The sequence below is a fragment of the Callorhinus ursinus genome, unplaced genomic scaffold (assembly GCF_003265705.2).
Source record: "Callorhinus ursinus isolate GAN/ISIS: 27379988/994484 unplaced genomic scaffold, GSC_fseal_2.0 scaffold3, whole genome shotgun sequence".
Taxonomy (NCBI): domain Eukaryota; kingdom Metazoa; phylum Chordata; class Mammalia; order Carnivora; family Otariidae; genus Callorhinus; species Callorhinus ursinus.
Window position 1 is genome coordinate 24,311,905 of NW_027397065.1, and position 17,394 is coordinate 24,329,298.

A 17,394-nucleotide genomic window follows, 5' to 3' on the forward strand; every position below is an offset into this window, starting at 1 on the left:
TGAAATAATCAGTATCTCTATCCTTCTGTAATAACTAATAACCATTATCTGAACTTACAATTTCTATAAACTCCTGAAATGCCCCAAAGAAAGTTTCTGTAAATAACTAAGCAGTAATTTGCAAGTGTGGTTAGCACTCAGGAACTAAGAATATTTGGCCAGTCAAAATACCCAGTTCCCTGACCACGTCATAGAGCACATCCATCAGACCTCATGGTTACTCGAGATAAACCACTCTGCTTACTATACAATCTGACAAAGCACGAAATCGTACCTATCTTCATCCTTGTCATACAGTTGGTAATAATCTCCACAGCCATTCCAAAAGGTGGTATCCACCACTTCTTGCCTTCCTGCTGTGGCTCCACTTTCCACTGTTACTTGGTTATGTTCTGCTTCCCTGTGCGTAACTCTCGAGTAAGGTGGATCTAAGAACATGCAGTCATGTTCTCCATCGTAGTCATCACATTTTATTAAGAGGTCATCTGAGCCATTTTCTTCAACTTCCAAAGCCTCCCTCCATCTCTGAACACTTCTTTGTTTAGCCTCATGCCTATTAAAACCTGTTTCTTGGTCCACCTGGCTTGAACTTATCAATTTTCTAACTTTGGGCCTCACTACCTGTTCAGGAAAATTTCCCTGGTTCTTGGCCTTATCACTAGTATTTTGTTCACTGCAGATATGCCCGGGAGCACACATTGCATCTTCAGCCGCATTTTCTCCCTGACTCTCCTGGCTAGTATCATTTTGTTGTTTCTTTCTAACAACTTCATCTTCAGAAGAGGACCTCTGAAATTCCTGATTGTTCTGATTGACAAACTCAGCATCACCAGTAGAACTTTTGACTAAAGGTGCTGAATCTAACTCTTCAAATTCATCCCTTATTTCACAGTTGAAAGAGGGAACTGGTGGTGAAAGACCAGCGTATGCCTCTACCTCTCCATTTGCCAATTCAAATATTGTATTGCCCAATGCTTCCTGATATCCACCACCTTCCACAACTTCTGCAGAAAGCTGAAGACGGTCACTGGCCTCTCCATGTGTGCCATCTGGATCGTAAGAGTCAGTCTGAACCAATGAAATTCCATTTTGTACACTTGAAGCATTGCAAGCTTCTGTAGTATATTCTCCCTCAGAGTGATTATGAAGATCTGTACTGCTTCCTAAAGTCTCCCTGCCCTCCTCACTATGATGTACTGCAGCAAAGGATGGACTGCTCTCAATGGTTTGATTCAATGTTGTATCACAAATGGGAATTTCTGTTTCACTTTTTTCAAATAAAGTGTCGTTGGGTAAAGAAGAATGAATTTGATCCGATGGACTGGAACCTTCATAGAAAACAAAGAAAACACATTTGGAGACATATTTTATTTAATAAAGACTACTTAAGTAGAAATTATGCCAATTATTATGCACTTGAATACGAGTAAATTCCTCTGGCAGGTACCGCTATGCTCCCTCCCTTAACCAAGAGGGCACACTGGTAACCCTATGAGTTCATTTAAGCCATTGTATAGCCCCTTAATATCCTCTCCCTCAGGTGTTTTTTGGAGGTTTTTCACCAAATTCCTGATACCTAAAACATTCTGTAAAAGACATTTAACAGGAGAGGCATAAGTCAAGTCATAGGGTAACAAATCTGCCCTCCCAGTTGTTAGGGTGCACAATTCAAACTTAACTTCTTTTATTATGGGCAGGCAAAAAAACTTCAATAGTACTTTTGAGAGATAAAAGAACAGGTTACAGATCTAACAGAAATGAAACTTTATTGTGTTTGATGTAAATTCAGAAGATTATATCTCAGTCTCCAGATATAAAATATTAGATTTCTATCCCCAAAATGGATTTTTTATAATACATCTGTAATAATGAGTTAACTTTAGATATGCTATCGCTATGACTACAAAACAACAAAAAAAAGTCAACAAGTTTAATCTCTTTGCCATAGTTTGTCATAATCTTGAGACAAGAATAAAATCATATCTATTTTATAAATCACTTTAAGCTTGACTACCTTTTATTACCACTAATGTAATAATAAAAAAATGAAGATATTTGAGTTCTGTTTGAAGATTATCTTGTTTTGTTGGGACAAAATTTATAAATTATAAATAACTAAAGAGCAGTCTCGTCATATCACAGAAAGGCTTCTTTAACAGAATGAACTTATTAGCTAATAATTTAGACTCTTGTTTATAAATGACAGTAAAAATAATCTAGAATTATCAAATTTGCTCAGGATAAGAAGACGACCACACTCTAGTCCAAAGATGTGTAATTATAGTACAGGGATATCTGCAAATACTTTCCCAAACCACTGAATAATTAAGAAATTTTACTTAAATAACTATTACTTGACATATGTATTTCATAAAATGATTTTAAAAAATCAAATTAGCCAAGCTAAATTATTTGGAGATACAATTAAAACAAAAAAGCTATTAAACATAATATGCAAGAAAAATATATTCAGTTCACATTAAAAAGTTTTTTGACTGAAAGATGGATCTCCACTGGCTGAAGGATGTGATAAGGTAATCACTGCCATGGCAATGTAGTTATATTTTAATAATTGGCTGTATTCTGTTTTCTTCTATGTTTAAATGTATATAGTATTCATATTAAATTCAAATATCAAAATAGAATTTCTTGATAGGAAATGTACATTTGTATTTATAGACACATAAAACCCACACATAATTTCAAATATTACAAGATCAATTCCTACATGCTTATTAATAGCTCTTATATAATCCCATGTTGCACACCTGAGGAATTTTCCTTTGGAACATCATCTAGTTCCAATACTTCATAATCATCACCAGCCCGACCTAAACTTCTTTCATGCCTGGTCATACATGGTTTAAAACTGACATATGCATGTCTTCTTCCGTATCTCCTGCCTGTGATTGTCTGATATCCTCCTGCTGGTTTGGGCCAGGCAGCTTTGCTGGATTCTTGATCCATTGCTGAAGAACAGAGTTAAAAATAAGAGAGGCATACAATGACTTTTATTGTGGTGACCAGTAGGGTAATATTTCAACATATATGCTATTACTTGCCAGATCATGTGCTACTGAACATCCAGTACACCTTACTAATACTGTAAAACATACTTGAAAAGTAAACATGAAATACTGTGAGAGTTATGTGCCTCTTTACCCCCAAAAATAGCTCTTAAAGTTTGGTACCTTTAAGGTATTTTAGATTTTTATGATGTAACCTACTAAAAACAATTTTTCATATGCCAAATTCATACACCATATTGCAAAAGTTCATTAAAGATTGGACAATGATCCTCCAAATTATCTAAGTAAAGTACCTTATGTATAACTGCTAATACTTATTTGTTGAATTACTAGCACATGAAATGATGGTTTCAATTACATTAAAATTGAATGCATTCCTATCCAAGGTAATAGCTAACTTCTTTAACTGGCATCTGTACTATCATAAAGAACCAACTGGACCATAATAAAACATATCCCAAATATTAGGGTCAGAGAAAATTCTCCAAAAGAAAACAGCAATGAGCCAAGTCAAAGACATGCTACCTCACCTTCCAAAACTACCAATGGTATACACTATGGTATCAAAAGCCATCAACATTTGAACAACTTTAATACTAAGTTCTGATGGCTAAAGGATATATAGTAGTAAACAGTAGCACCTTGAACTAAGAACATTACCATGCCATATATAAAAAGTTTAAATTTCTTTAGTCAATTAGATTTTACATATATTATACAAGAACTAAATATTTTCTCACAGTATATGAAACAATCAATGGAACAATTACATATTTTTGTTTTATTGCATTAAAATAAGAAATAAAATTGCTTCCAAGCACAAATGAAAAACATGTACGTATTTCTAACAAGCAGTTATCAAGTTTTACATTATGTTTTTTAATCCCCTCAACAAACTTATAAGGTAGATACTGTACTTCATTTTAAAGATCAAAAAAATTAAAGTTAAAATTCAGTCTTTAGTAACTGTCCAGTAATTGAATAGTATGACTCCAGAACCAGTACCCTTAACAACTCCTCCAAAGGAAAAGTCTCCAAAATGAAAAGCACAATAACAGCCAAGAGGGTACGGAAAGAAAATAAGAATTTTTATTTATACTTATTTTCATATCAAAAATTAGAAATTAAGCTTTACAAATATTCAACATATTGATCAAAAATGGCCTTAAATAAGACCATGATCCCAACTCATATACAGTATTCAAGGTATCTAGAGAGAAAAATACAAAGTCCTCAATGTAGAGGAACTGACAAAGACACTTTGCTTACCTGCTGGCTCTTTTTCAGTATACTGTGACATATATGGCAGTTTTCGTGTACCCAGTTCAGTGCAATTATGGATGTGATTTAGTTTTTACTCACACAATGAATAAGCTGCAGAAGATTCCTACAAAGAAACCATGGATTAAACAAAATAATAATGCAAAACACAAAACAGAAATGGCAGAATACTCCTCCTAATGAAGCTCTTCGTTAGCCCCGTAATATCAGAAAAATTTACGATCTGATTTGACAAGTCCATCAAAAAACCTTACAACTATCAAGATGGCTATTTGAAAAGTTACATCTCCTCTTGAAAAACTTAAGTATTTATCATCCTTAAGACTGACAATGATAACAAGACACATATAATTTAAAAGTAAATAAGCAAATATATTGGAAGAAGTGTTTACTGAGGTATGTAACCAAAATATCTGGGAATCTACTACACTATGCTCTCTTTGCTTCTCCACCAAGCAGTAGAGTTCCTTTAGCCCTGGCACTGTTAAAAGAAATTAACCCTAAGAGTACAGACTTTATTTTTAAAATGTATAATGGTTTATAACAATTAAAAATCAATGTGTGTAAATAATGATATTCTTTACAGTCAATTTGTCATTCAGATATTTTAATCCCAAATAAGAACCTATTTTAAATTAGAAAAACTAAGTATTTTATTATCATGTAACAAATATAAAAAGACCTTCTTTTGTTTTGAAATTAATACATTTACTATTTCAAAAGTTGCAACCTGTGCTTTTTTTAAAAGTGTGGTAAGGGCTTACACTTCTATTTAAACATCTTATTTACTTAAACAATGGAGCTACTGCTAATTGCCTAACACTTATTAGAAGATGATAGTTCTGCAAATGAGCTTAACCGTGTATGTTATCTCTCTAGCCACAGATAACTATATGTTAACATACATAAGAGTACACACAAACATTCTCCAATATAAATTATAAATTCAGCAACAGATTGTGATCCTCTAATATATCTGAACCAAGTCAGACTGTTAGCAACAATTAAAGGGTAAATAATAGCAAAACAAAACAAAACAAAACAAAACCAAAAACTTCCCACACTGGCAAAAACATAAGCTCTAAGTAATACTGTTTTAATACTAAGAAAAATGATCTGAAATAACTTGAATCTTCACATATTCACAGTACTGTACACGGCAATTGTAAAGCATGACCACGGATTTAAGTTCACGAGTATTTTACCCCGTCTTTTTTTTTAGACTAAAGCTTTTTTCACTATGTTCCAGGCATTATTTCCAGGGCTGAGGAAATGGTAACGAACAAAGTGGACAAATATTCCTCCCCTCCTAAAACTACAGTATGTGCTACAGACACTAAACAAAACAACAAGTAAATAAATGTATGTTAGACAAAACATACCGTAGAGCAAAATAAAAGAGTCTGAAGAGTTGCTGAGGGTGTACAATGAGAAACAGGGTGGTTAGGGGAAACCTCACTGAGAAGGGATCATCTGAGCAAACACCTTGTGAGGGAGACAGCCATGTGAAAATCTATGGAAAGAACATCTCAGGCAGAAGAAAATGTTCCTGAGGTGAGAACTTCCAGAAGTGATCACAGCAAGAAGTCTGGGATGGAATGAACAAGAGAGAAAAAAAAACAGATGAGGTGAGAAAATTCATTAGGGTGGGCAGGTGGAGGGTGAGGTGGAAGAGATCACATAGGCCCTTATAGGATAATGCAAGAAATGTAGGTTTTATTCTGAGTGAGCTGGAAAACCACTAAAGAGTTCTGAACGCAAAATAGATACTACCTAACTTCTGTTTTAAGAGGAAGGAACACTCTGGCTACTGTTTTCAATGGACTGAAGGGGAACAAGGCCAAAGGCAAGGAGCCTGGTTGCAGAGCTATCGAAATCATACTGCCAAGAGATGACAGTAGTTCAAACCAGGGTAAAAATAGAGGTGGTGAGAAATGGCCAGATTCTGAATAAATTGTGAAAGTAGTGTCAACAAAATTTTCTGATACAGGTTATAAAAAACGGTAAGGAGTCAAGGTTGATTAAGTTTTATAGCCTGAGGAACTAGAAACTTAAGAGTTACCATTAACTGAAGTAGGAAAATTTGTGGAAGAAGCGGGTTTGGAGAAAATATCTTCAGTTTAGTTTTAGATGTGTTAAATTTGAGGCATCTATCAGACATTGAAGTAGAAATGTTAAATAGGAGCCTGGAGTTGACTAAAGAATGTTGAGCTGCCAGTATAATTTGAGAGTTACCAGTATACAAATAATATTCAAAAAGGCATGAACTTGGACAGGACATCTAAGTGTACTTGGGAAAGGAAAAAAAGAGTCCTGAGATGATCCAACATGAAGAGGCCTTTAGGAAAAAAGAAATATCAGAAAAATTGACAGAGGCCAATGAGAGAAAAGGAAAATCCAGGGGTGTGGATGCCAAATGAAGAAAGTACCTCAGACAGAAGAACTGATCCACTGTGCCAAGTGCTGCTAAGAGTTAAAGTATTAGGAGGATCTATAACTGGCCGCTGAACTTAGTAACATGGAGGATACTGAAGATCCTGACAAGGGCACTGCTGGTAGAATGGTGGATGTAAAGCCTGATCAGAATGTTGTAGAGAGATAGTGAGAGAAAAGGAACTGGAACTGGAAAGCGTACAAAACACTGAAAATCACTGTTTCTGAATAATAGGCTGGTTTTGTTTTTTAAGATTTTTTTTTTAAGATTTTATTATTTATTTGACAGAAAGAGACACAGCGAGAGAGGGAACATAAGCAGGGGGAGTGGGAGAGGGAGAAGTAGGCTTTCCGTGGAGCAGAGAGCCCGATGCGGGGCTCGATCCCAGGACCCTGAGATCATGACCTGAGCAGAGGGCAGATGCTTAACGACTGAGCCACCCAGGCGCCCCTGTTTTTGTTTTTGTTTTTTTTTAAGTAAGCTCCACACCCAGCATGGAGCCCAACTCAGGGCTTTAACTCACGACCCTGAGATCAAGACCTGAGCTGAGATCACAGACACTTAACTATGTTGGACACTTAACCAACTAAGCCACCCAAGCACCCCTTAAAAATCTGTCTTTAATGCGATTCCAATTGCTTCCTAAAGATATTCTCTTCTGAGCCCTCCAACCTCCTCATCTAAACTTAGTCTACTTATTTTCAAGGCCTATGACCCTGGCTCTGATATCTTTTGATTGTACTTCTGAGTTAAGTCCACTGATTTGAATCCCATGTTCTCGTGTGCATGCGTGTGTGTCTGTCTTTACCAGATCAAACAACTGTTTCAGAAATTTTATGTAAGGAGACAAACTCGGGGTCCTTGCATGCCTGAATTTTCATCTCTCCCTCACACTTTAGGTACAGCACAAGAAAAAACCATTTTTTCCAAACTCTGAGAGACATTGTTTTCCAAACTCTGAGAGACATTGTTTTCCAACATCCCATGTTGCATATGGCATCCTATTCTGCCCATTTCTCATTTTTTGGTTAACTAAACCAATTTTTCTCCCTGGAATATTTAGGATATCCTCTTAATAAATGATATTCTATAATGCCACAAGGACTTTTTAAGGGGCAGGCCATTTTAAAATTTCTCCTACACGGCCCTGATTAAGACTTGTGTCGGTCTGTCTCAAAGATGTCCTTTTTCAAAATTCCTATTTTCTCTGTATTTGGCCTACCTAGATTAATCCTTTGCAAACTTTTCTTTCTTATTTTCACTCTATGGGATGGCAAACTTCATCCACTTTTACTTCCAGCCTTTCAGTATTCTCTGTTATAATCTTTAAATTTCTTGTACTTTCTTGTCCTCTGCTTCTTTTATTATTTTCAAAAGTGCCTCATGCCTTATGAATAAAATGTAGAATAGAATCTCTCTGCAGATACTAATTATTTTTATTTCACCTAAGGACAGCTCTAGTCAAGTATCTACAACAGTGTTATCTCATTTCCAAGTAAAAAAAGTATAAAAAAGAAAAAAAAAAGGCAGAACAGGGGGGAGAAAGGATGAATAATAAGAAATAAATTTGTATCTCAAGTGAATGAGAAACCTTCAGTCTGAGTTCTTTCTGAAGAGATGTTTGCTTTGCTGAATTAGTCTCTTGCTCCTTGTACTAATCACATAATAAGTAACATGATTCCTCTCGACTTGTGACAATTATTCAATTCAAATGCTTTGGGACTTTTACATATTTCTTACTAAGGTAAGAAATAAAGCAAACTATATACATATGTTGCTGTCTAAGAATTAAAGGAGTGAATCAGCAAAGTATTAATTCTAGATCCTATTAACCTAGCAGTCATCCCTTTATCATTTTAACTAGGATAGATATGCCAGCAGCTACAGCGAGACAATAAAAACAACCTTCAAAAGAATACAACGGAAAGCTTGGGTGTGGGATACACACCTCCCACAGCAGAATTTAAAGAGTGGTGATTTTAAAGACAAAGGCCTTGCTTTATTTTTACTTGAATGCACTATTGATGCACTGCTTCTAATACATTGTCTGACAGTATGTTTTTAAATGGCTGCTGAACAAATGGATGAAATGAACAAACAACAATTCTGTTCTACAAATTCTTTGATACTTCTCCTTCAAAAAGCAGAGACGAATCTGCACCACTTCAGTGTGGGTTGTACTTAGTGACTTGTTTCTACTGAAGACGATGTGATAGTAGTGACAATGTATAATGTACAAGATTAGGGCATAAAAGGCATTGTGGCTTCCTCCTTGCTCTCTCTCAGCTCACTCTCGCTGGGAGAAGCAAGCTGTTATATCAGGAGATCATTCAAGTAATCCTAAGGTCCACATGTTGAGGAACTGGCAGTTCCTGCCAACAGCCAGAAGGAACTGAGGTCTTCTGGAAACAGCCATGTGAATGAACCACCTAGGAGGCAGCACCTTAAGTCCCAATCAAGTCTTCAGATGACTGCAGTCCCAACCTATATCTTGACTGCAACCTCATGAGAGACCTTGAGACAAACCACCCAGCCAGGGTGCTCCTGAATTTCTGACTCAGACACTATGAGATATAAATGATCAGAGCTAGTAAGTCTATTGAAGCATAACAAATTATCCTGCAATAAATAACAAACACAAATAATTTAAATTACATGCACTTAGATACTGGATTTTCTTATACTTCTACCTATTACTAGAACAAAGATTTTCTAATGCCAACTCATGAAAGTATATTTTCTCCCTTTTAAAAGATCTGCTTATTCTCAGCATAGGAAGTGCCATGCTAGGGTTGACAGTATCAAAATGAATTATAGTGCTGTTTTGCTTGTGGGCAATGTCAGACCTGCTGCTTAGCTCCTTTATTCTATTTATCCTCTAATAAATATTCACTACATAGCTACTGCCATCAGGAACACTTACTTTTAGAATTTAAATCTAGCTGACTTAAGTGAAGTTTTAGGCAAAGGGAAGGAGAAATCAGCTGAACTCCCAGAGAAGAGTTTCAACTAAAAGCTTGGATCTATACCCCTAGTGACCTATTTGCTGGGAGCCAAAAATGACTCACTTAAAAACAAACAAACAAACAAACAAACAAAAGAGAGGTATAACTGACATATTAGTATAGGGTATACAACATAATGATTCGATATTTGTACATTGTGCTAAATGATCACCAAAGTAAATCTAGTTAACGTCTATCACCATAAACAGTAACAAAATTCTTTTTCTTATGATGAGAACTTTTAAGATGTACTGTAGCAACCTTCAAATATACAATATGGTATTATTAACTACAGATACTATGCTGTACTTCCCATGACTTATTTTGTAACTGAGGTTTGTACCTTTTGCCCCTCTCCACCCATTTTTGCCTGCCTCCCACTACCACCTCTGGCAACCACCAATCTGTTCTCTGTTATCTATGAGCTTTTTTACTGATTCCACATATGAGATCATACAGTATTTGTCTTTCTCTATCTGGCTTATTTCAGTTAAGTATAATGCCCTCAAGGTCTATCCATATTGTTGCAAATGGCAGGATTTCATTTTCTTTTTTATGGCTGAATAATACTTCATTGTACACACACACACACACACACACTGCATCTTTTTTCTTCCCCAGGAAAATCCCTTCCTCTTTTCTTTTTTCTTTCTTTGTGTAAAACATTCTCTCACAGTTCTGAAAATTAAAGGTCCAGAATCAAGGTGTCAATAGGGCCATATCTCTTCCCAAAGGCTCTAGAGGAGAAAGCTTTCGCACTTCTAGCTTCTGGTGAATGCCAGCAAACCTCTGCATTCCCTGGCTTTATACCACATCTTCCTTATCCATTCATCAATCAATAGACAGGTTGTTTCCATATTTTGGCCACTGTAAATAATGCTGCCAAGAATATGGGGGTGTATATAACTTTTCAAGTTAGTATCTTTGTTTTCTTCAGATAAACACCCAGAAGTGGAATACCTGAATCAGATGGTAGTTTCCATTTTTAATTTTTTGAGAAACCTCCATTCTGTCTTCCATAGTGGCTGCACCAGTTTACATTTTCCCCAAGAGTGCCCAAGGGTTTTTTTCTTTTCATATCCCTGCCAACACTTGCTATGTCTTGTCTTTTTGATAAAAGCCATTCTAACAGATGTGAGTTGGTATCTCATTGTGGTTTTGATTTGCATTTCTCTGATGATTAATGATGTGGAGCATCTTTTCATGTACCTGTTGCCCATCTGTATGCTGTCTTTAGAAAAATGTCTGCTCATATCCTCTGCCCATTTCCTAACTGGATTGGTTTTTTGCTATTGAGTTGTATGAATTCCTAATATATTTTGAGTATGAACCTTTATCAGATATATAATTTGCAACTATTTTTTCCCATTTAGTAGGCTGCCTATAAATAACCATTTTTAAACTATCTTTCCTAGAAATGGAAAAGTAAGTTGAGAAACAAATACAACTTAATCCAACTATTTGAAGGGCAAAGTCTTGATTACTCTTTCAAGCCCACTGGAAAATTTGTTTTATATTCTCTCATATTTGCCTTTATAAAAATGCCTGCAAAATGCCCTAAAAATGTTTCTTAAAATTCCTCATAAAACAATCTTCTAAAATTATATAGCCTGAATTTCCTCTCAGTAAAATAATTATTTGACAAAATTTTGGTAATTATTATTACACTTGAGTTATAAATTCAATAATACAAACTTTATGACAAAATGAATTTATGACAAACTATGACAAATACTGCTAGAAAGCTATTTTGTATATGTTGGAACCAATTACATTTTAACTGAAAGATTTTATTTATTTGAGAGAGAGTAAGAGCAAGAGAGATCACAGAGGGAGGAGACTCCCCGCTGAGCGGAGAACCTGACACAGGGCTCAATCCCAGGACCCCAGGATCACGACCCGAGCTGAAAGCAGACGCCTAACTGACTGAGCCACTCAGGCGCCCCTTAACTTAATTTACTAACATTATCTCATCTTTCTATTTTTAGCTGCTAAGGCAAAGTAAATATTCCAAGAGATTAATAAAGTATCTACTTTGAACAACAATCTAAGCTTGCTCTTAAATTATTTCTCATACTTTCATGTTCTTTTCAATCTATCTCTAGATTTTTCCCATCTCCTAGGCACAAGCACAAAAGGCTGCTTTTACATATAGACAACTGCAAAATATTCCACTAAATGTAACTACCAGATACACAATAAATAAGGATTAAGGTGGTATTATTCCTATATACTGCTATAAACAAGTAGACACATTAATAAAATCAACTGCAGCAAATCAAATAATGTACTATCAGCCACTGGACTTTGAAGTTACAGGCTGCTACACAAGAAAACTTCCAGGGTATGACTACTAGATTCTGTAAATGAACAACTGTAGAAATGACAATAATAGACAAATCAGAGAGAAATTTTAAAAGTATAACTGTTAAACTTCTGAGATCAAATGGGTTTACTATCCCTAGTAACACAAAGAGATAATCTGATAAAAGGCTAAGCTTACTTAAATACTATCTTTCAGGACAACTTTTCTGTAAATTATTGTAAGAGCTTTAACAAATTCAGCACTGATATAGTGAAAATTTCACTAAAAATATAAAATATATGTAATCAGAAACAGACCTTTAGATAGTCCAAAATTTTTATATTTAAGTAGATACAAAACTGTATTTCCAACTTGTTCTGGCAAAGCCTCTATCTCACCAAAAATGGTTTAAAAAATTGTTACAAAATGGAGCTCCATGTCAGGCTCCCTGATATGCAGGGAGTCTGCTTCTCCCTCTCCGTCTGCCCCTCCCCCCACCCTCTCAGCACCCTACGTGTGCATGCTCTCTCTCATTCTCTTGCATGAGCACTCTCTCGCTCTCAAATAAATAAATCTTTAAAATAAATAAATAGCTGCTACAAAATGCTATTTTTTTTAAAAGACTACCCATAGAAAGAAATCTGTGAGGAAAGAATTAAACAAGCATATAGCCAACACACTAAACAGTATTTTCTATGGTTTACTGGAAATATAATTGGCTATGGGGGAATTAAAAGATTAAAGTCAAAGACAAATTGAGATGGAAGAATAAAATACCAATCCATTAAAAAATAGGATGAAGAATATTCCTCAAATTTACCTCTCATTTAGATAGGAAGATCTGATTCAGATGTGGCACAACGAAGGGCCCTGCTCAACCCACCATCCTCTGGGATGCCAAGTCAAATCAGTTCCAAATAGAGAAACAACATAGATTTATTTCCATGTCAATGAGCCAAGAAAAGAAGAGTACAGGAAAAAAGGAAAATAGAAAATTCAATGTTATGCATACCAAATGTAGCAAATTTCATTTGATGATAAAAATTCACAAAATGTGTTCAGAACAAATTAATATACCTGTGATATTTAGACACTTGTATATGTGTTAACTACAAAAAACAAAGAGCTTATATGAGTGGGTTTGGAGAAACAAAGAAACAAGCATGGCAAAATGTTGAAGCAAGATGTATAAATGTGGTTTCCTTGTACTCCATAGAAATTCACTTAGAAATTTTCATGATAAAACTTTCAAGTATTCTCCTTTTCTCTGCCATTTGTTGAAGAACTATTTAAAGAAAGTACAAAACTCTTGAGCATACATTATAGTTCAATGAATGTTTTCTTATGTTATATATCTGAATAACTACTACCTAGATCAAGATATAAAACATTACCATCATTTCAGAAGGTTCTCTCTTACCCCTTCCAACTCATTAAACTTCTCTCAATCCATAGGCAACCACTTTCTGGACTTCTACCCCAGATTAGTTTTTCCTGTTTCTTGTGTCTGTCTACTTTCGCTGAACACAATGTTTCTGGGATTCATTTATGTTGTTATAAATATTCTTACACATATTTTTTACCTTTCTTGGGTAGTATGACCTGGAAGTACAGGGCTATGTTTAGCTCTAACAGTTCCTACCAGTTTTCCAACGTGACTGAAACAATTTTCATTCTCATTAGCAATATATAATAGTATCAGTTGTTTTGTATCTTCAGCAACAAGTCTGGCCATTCTGGTAGGAGTGTGATGGTGACATTTCTTTGATGAATAGTAATGTGGAGCAACTTTACCTGTGCACACTGGCCTTTCATATATCTTTTATAAAGAATCTGATCACTTTTTTGCATGTTTTTAAAAACTGAGTTTTTTGCCTTTTTCTTTTTGATTTGTAATTTACATATATTTTCTGGATACAAGTCGTTTGCTGGATTTATTGCAAATATTCGTACAGTCCGTGGCTTACCCTTTCCTTTCTTAATGATATATTGAAAAATAGAAATTCTTAATTTTATGCAGTCTAATTTATCGATTTTATGTTCTATTTAAGAAATCTTTGCAAAGGTGACAGGATATTCATCTAGGTTTTCCTCTATAAGCTTCATAATTTTAGCTTTTACATTTAGATCTATGATCAAACTTAAACTTTTGAAGATAGCACCAGGTATAAATCAAGGTTTATTTTATTACCATGTGGATATCCAGTTTATCTAACAATTTATTAAAAGTAAATGCATTCTCTTCTTTAATTTCAGGGGAGCTTTTGTCATCAACCAAGAATGGTTTATATGAAGGGCTATTTCTAGACACTCATATTCTTACATTGATCTTTTTATCTACCTTGTTCTAATACACACTGTTTTAATGACTGTAAATTCACAGTAAGTCTTGACATCTGAGACATTGACATTTTGATATAAATTCTGGAATCCATTTGACCAAAGAAAAACAAAATTCTGGGATTTTCAGACTGTTTTGAACCCACAGCTCAACTTGAGGGAAACTCACATGGTAACAACATTGAGTTTCCTACTACATAAAGATGGAATATTTCTCTATTATTTAAGTATTTTAAAATGTCTCTGGGAGCACCTGGGTGGCTCAGTCAGTTAAGCATCTGACTTTTGACTATGGCTCAGGTCAAGACCTAAGGGTTGAGAGCAACTGAGCCCTGAGTCAGGCTCTGTGCTCAGCATAGGGAGACTGCTTGAGATTCTTTCTCCCTCTCCCTCTGCCCCTCCACCCCCCACACTCTTCCCTTCTCTCTCTAAAATAAATAAATCTTTAAAAATAAAATGCTTGAGCACTGTTTTATCATTTTTAGTATAGAAGTTTTTCCCAATTTTTATTGTATTTATTCTTAGATTATATTTTGATGTTATTCTTTTTTTTTTTTTTTTTTTTAAGTATCTATTTACTTGGGGTGCCCGCGTGGCTCAGTCATTGAGCATCTGCCTTCTGCTCAGGTCATGATCCCAGGGTCCTGGGATCAAGCCCCACATTGGGCTCCCTGCTTGGCTGGAAGCCTGCTTCTCCCTCTCTCACTCCCTCTGCTTGTGTTCCCTCTCTCGCTGTCTGTCAAATAAATAAATAAATAAAATCTTTAAAAAAATTAAAATAAAAAATAAAATAAATATTTACTTGAGAGAGAACGAGCACAGAGGGAGAGGAAGAAGCAGACCCCTGCTGAGCAAGAAGCCCAATGTCCTGGGATCATGACCTGAGCCAAAGGCAGATGCTTAACCAACTGAGCCACCCAAGTGCTCCTTGATGCTATTCTAAAGATACTTTTCTAATTTTATTCTACACATTTTTAGCTGCTAGTATACAACTTACAATTTTTGTATACTGGCCTTGTATAACATGTATAACGATGTAACTGAATAGAAAGAAAGATACTGGAGATGAAACAAGGCTTTTCATTGAGTATGTTAACTGTACATTTTCTGATACTTTTTTTTTTTAAGATTTTACTTATTTGAGAGAGAGAGAGCCGCGCACAAACAGGAAGAGGAGGGGCAGAGGGAGAAGCCAACTCCCTGCTGAGCAAGGAGCCTGACACAGAGCTCCATCTCAGGCCCCTGAGATCATGACTTGAGCCGAAGGCAGATGTTTAACCAACTGAGCCACCCAGGCACCCCCATTTTCTGATATTCTTTAGGAAGTTAAGGATATTTCCTTCTACTGATAAGTTGATAAGGATTTTTACCATGAATGGATGTTGAACTTTGTCAAATGATTTCTCCATACCTACAGAAATGATCCTATTATTTCTCTATATTGTTCTATTAAAGAGATGAACTACACTGATTAATTTTAAAAACATTAAACCAACCTTGCATTCCTGGAACAAATTTGTGATCTATATTATCCTTTCTATGTATCACTGGATTATTTCAGTATCTATGTTCATGATAAATACTGGCCTATAATTTCCCCCTTTTTGTCATGCTCTTGTCAGTTTTTCCTATCAAGATTATGCTAAAATCATAAAATGTTGGGGGTGATGTTTATTTTTTTTCCTCAGAAGAATTTGTGTAAAAGTGGCAGTATATCTTACCTAATTGTTTAGAATTTATCAGTGAAGCCATCTGGACCTGGGGTTTTGTAGAAAAGTTTTTATAAAGTCAACTTGTTTAACAGATATTAGGCAATTCATTTTCCATTTCCCATGTCAGTTTTGGTAAGTTGTGTTTTTCAAGGCTTATGATCTTTCATTCACTTATCAAACATTAATATAAAGTTCATAATTTCCCCTTATTAACAATTTAATATCCATAAGATCTGTATTAATGCCTCCTTTTACATTTCTGGTATTGGTAACTTGTGTCTTTTCCCATTTTTTTCTTCATCCCTCATTACAGATTTATTACTTTTAAAAAGTCTTCTCAACAAACTGTAAAACATTTGTTGTTCCTTAATTTCTACTTTTATATATACTAATTCCTTCTTTCTAGTTTCTTTGGGTTTGATTTGTTCCCTTCAGTTACAAGCTTAGACTAATAATTTTTAATCTTTTTTCTTTACTAATACATGCATAAAAAACTACAAAGTTCTCTCAAAGTACTGCGTCAGTTCCATTCCATAAGTTCTGGTGCAACATTTTTGTTGTTTTTCAGATTGAAATGTTTTCTAATTTCTATTGTGACTTCGTTTTTGATTAATGCAGTATTTAGAAATGTCTTGCTTAACTTCCAAACATATGGGGCCCTTCTAGTTATTTTTCTGTTACTGAACTGTAATTAATTCCATAATGATCAGAAAATATGCACTACATAATGTCCATCTCAAATGTGATACTTCTTTAAGAATTATTTTGTCAACTGTCCCAAGTGCACTTAAGGGTGTAGTCTTCAATTGTTAGATATGTTGTTGTATAAATGTCAATTACGTCAAGTTGATTAATCATGTCATTCAATTATATTCCTTTACTGATTTTTTTACATAACTGTTCTATCAGTTACTTTAAATGTGTATTTAAAGTCTCAGCTATGAATACATATACATCTTTCCTGTTAGTTATGCTAACTTCTACATTCAAAAGCTGTATTATTAGCTAAACACACATTTAAAATTATTATGTCTTCCTGATGAACTGACCCACTTATTATAACATATTCCTCTTTACTTCTTATAATACATCTTGTCCTACAACTATTTTGTACAAGATTAATATAGCCACATCAGCTTTCCTTTGGTGTTTGCAGACAATACTCAATTCTTTTTACTTTCATCTTATTTGTATTTTTGCATTTAAAGTGTTTTTCATAAGCAGAATATAGGTGGGTCTCACTTATAAGGCCTAACAATATTTGTACTTCCATTGAAGTGCTTAACCC

At 34.9% G+C, this 17,394-nt stretch overlaps 1 protein-coding gene across 1 annotated transcript in view; it reads right to left on the reverse strand.

The window, feature by feature from the left end:
- PJA2 (praja ring finger ubiquitin ligase 2) overlaps positions 1-17,394 on the reverse strand; it is a 67,845-nt gene that overhangs the window by 41,281 nt on the left and 9,170 nt on the right. The window contains exons 2-4 of the mRNA XM_025866875.2: positions 4,299-4,416; positions 2,769-2,969; positions 275-1,328 (exon numbers count right to left, since the gene is read on the reverse strand). Of these exons, the coding sequence (XP_025722660.1) occupies positions 275-1,328; positions 2,769-2,969; positions 4,299-4,329 (1,286 nt within the window). The 5' untranslated portion in view covers positions 4,330-4,416. The remainder of the gene's footprint in view (positions 1-274; positions 1,329-2,768; positions 2,970-4,298; positions 4,417-17,394) is intronic.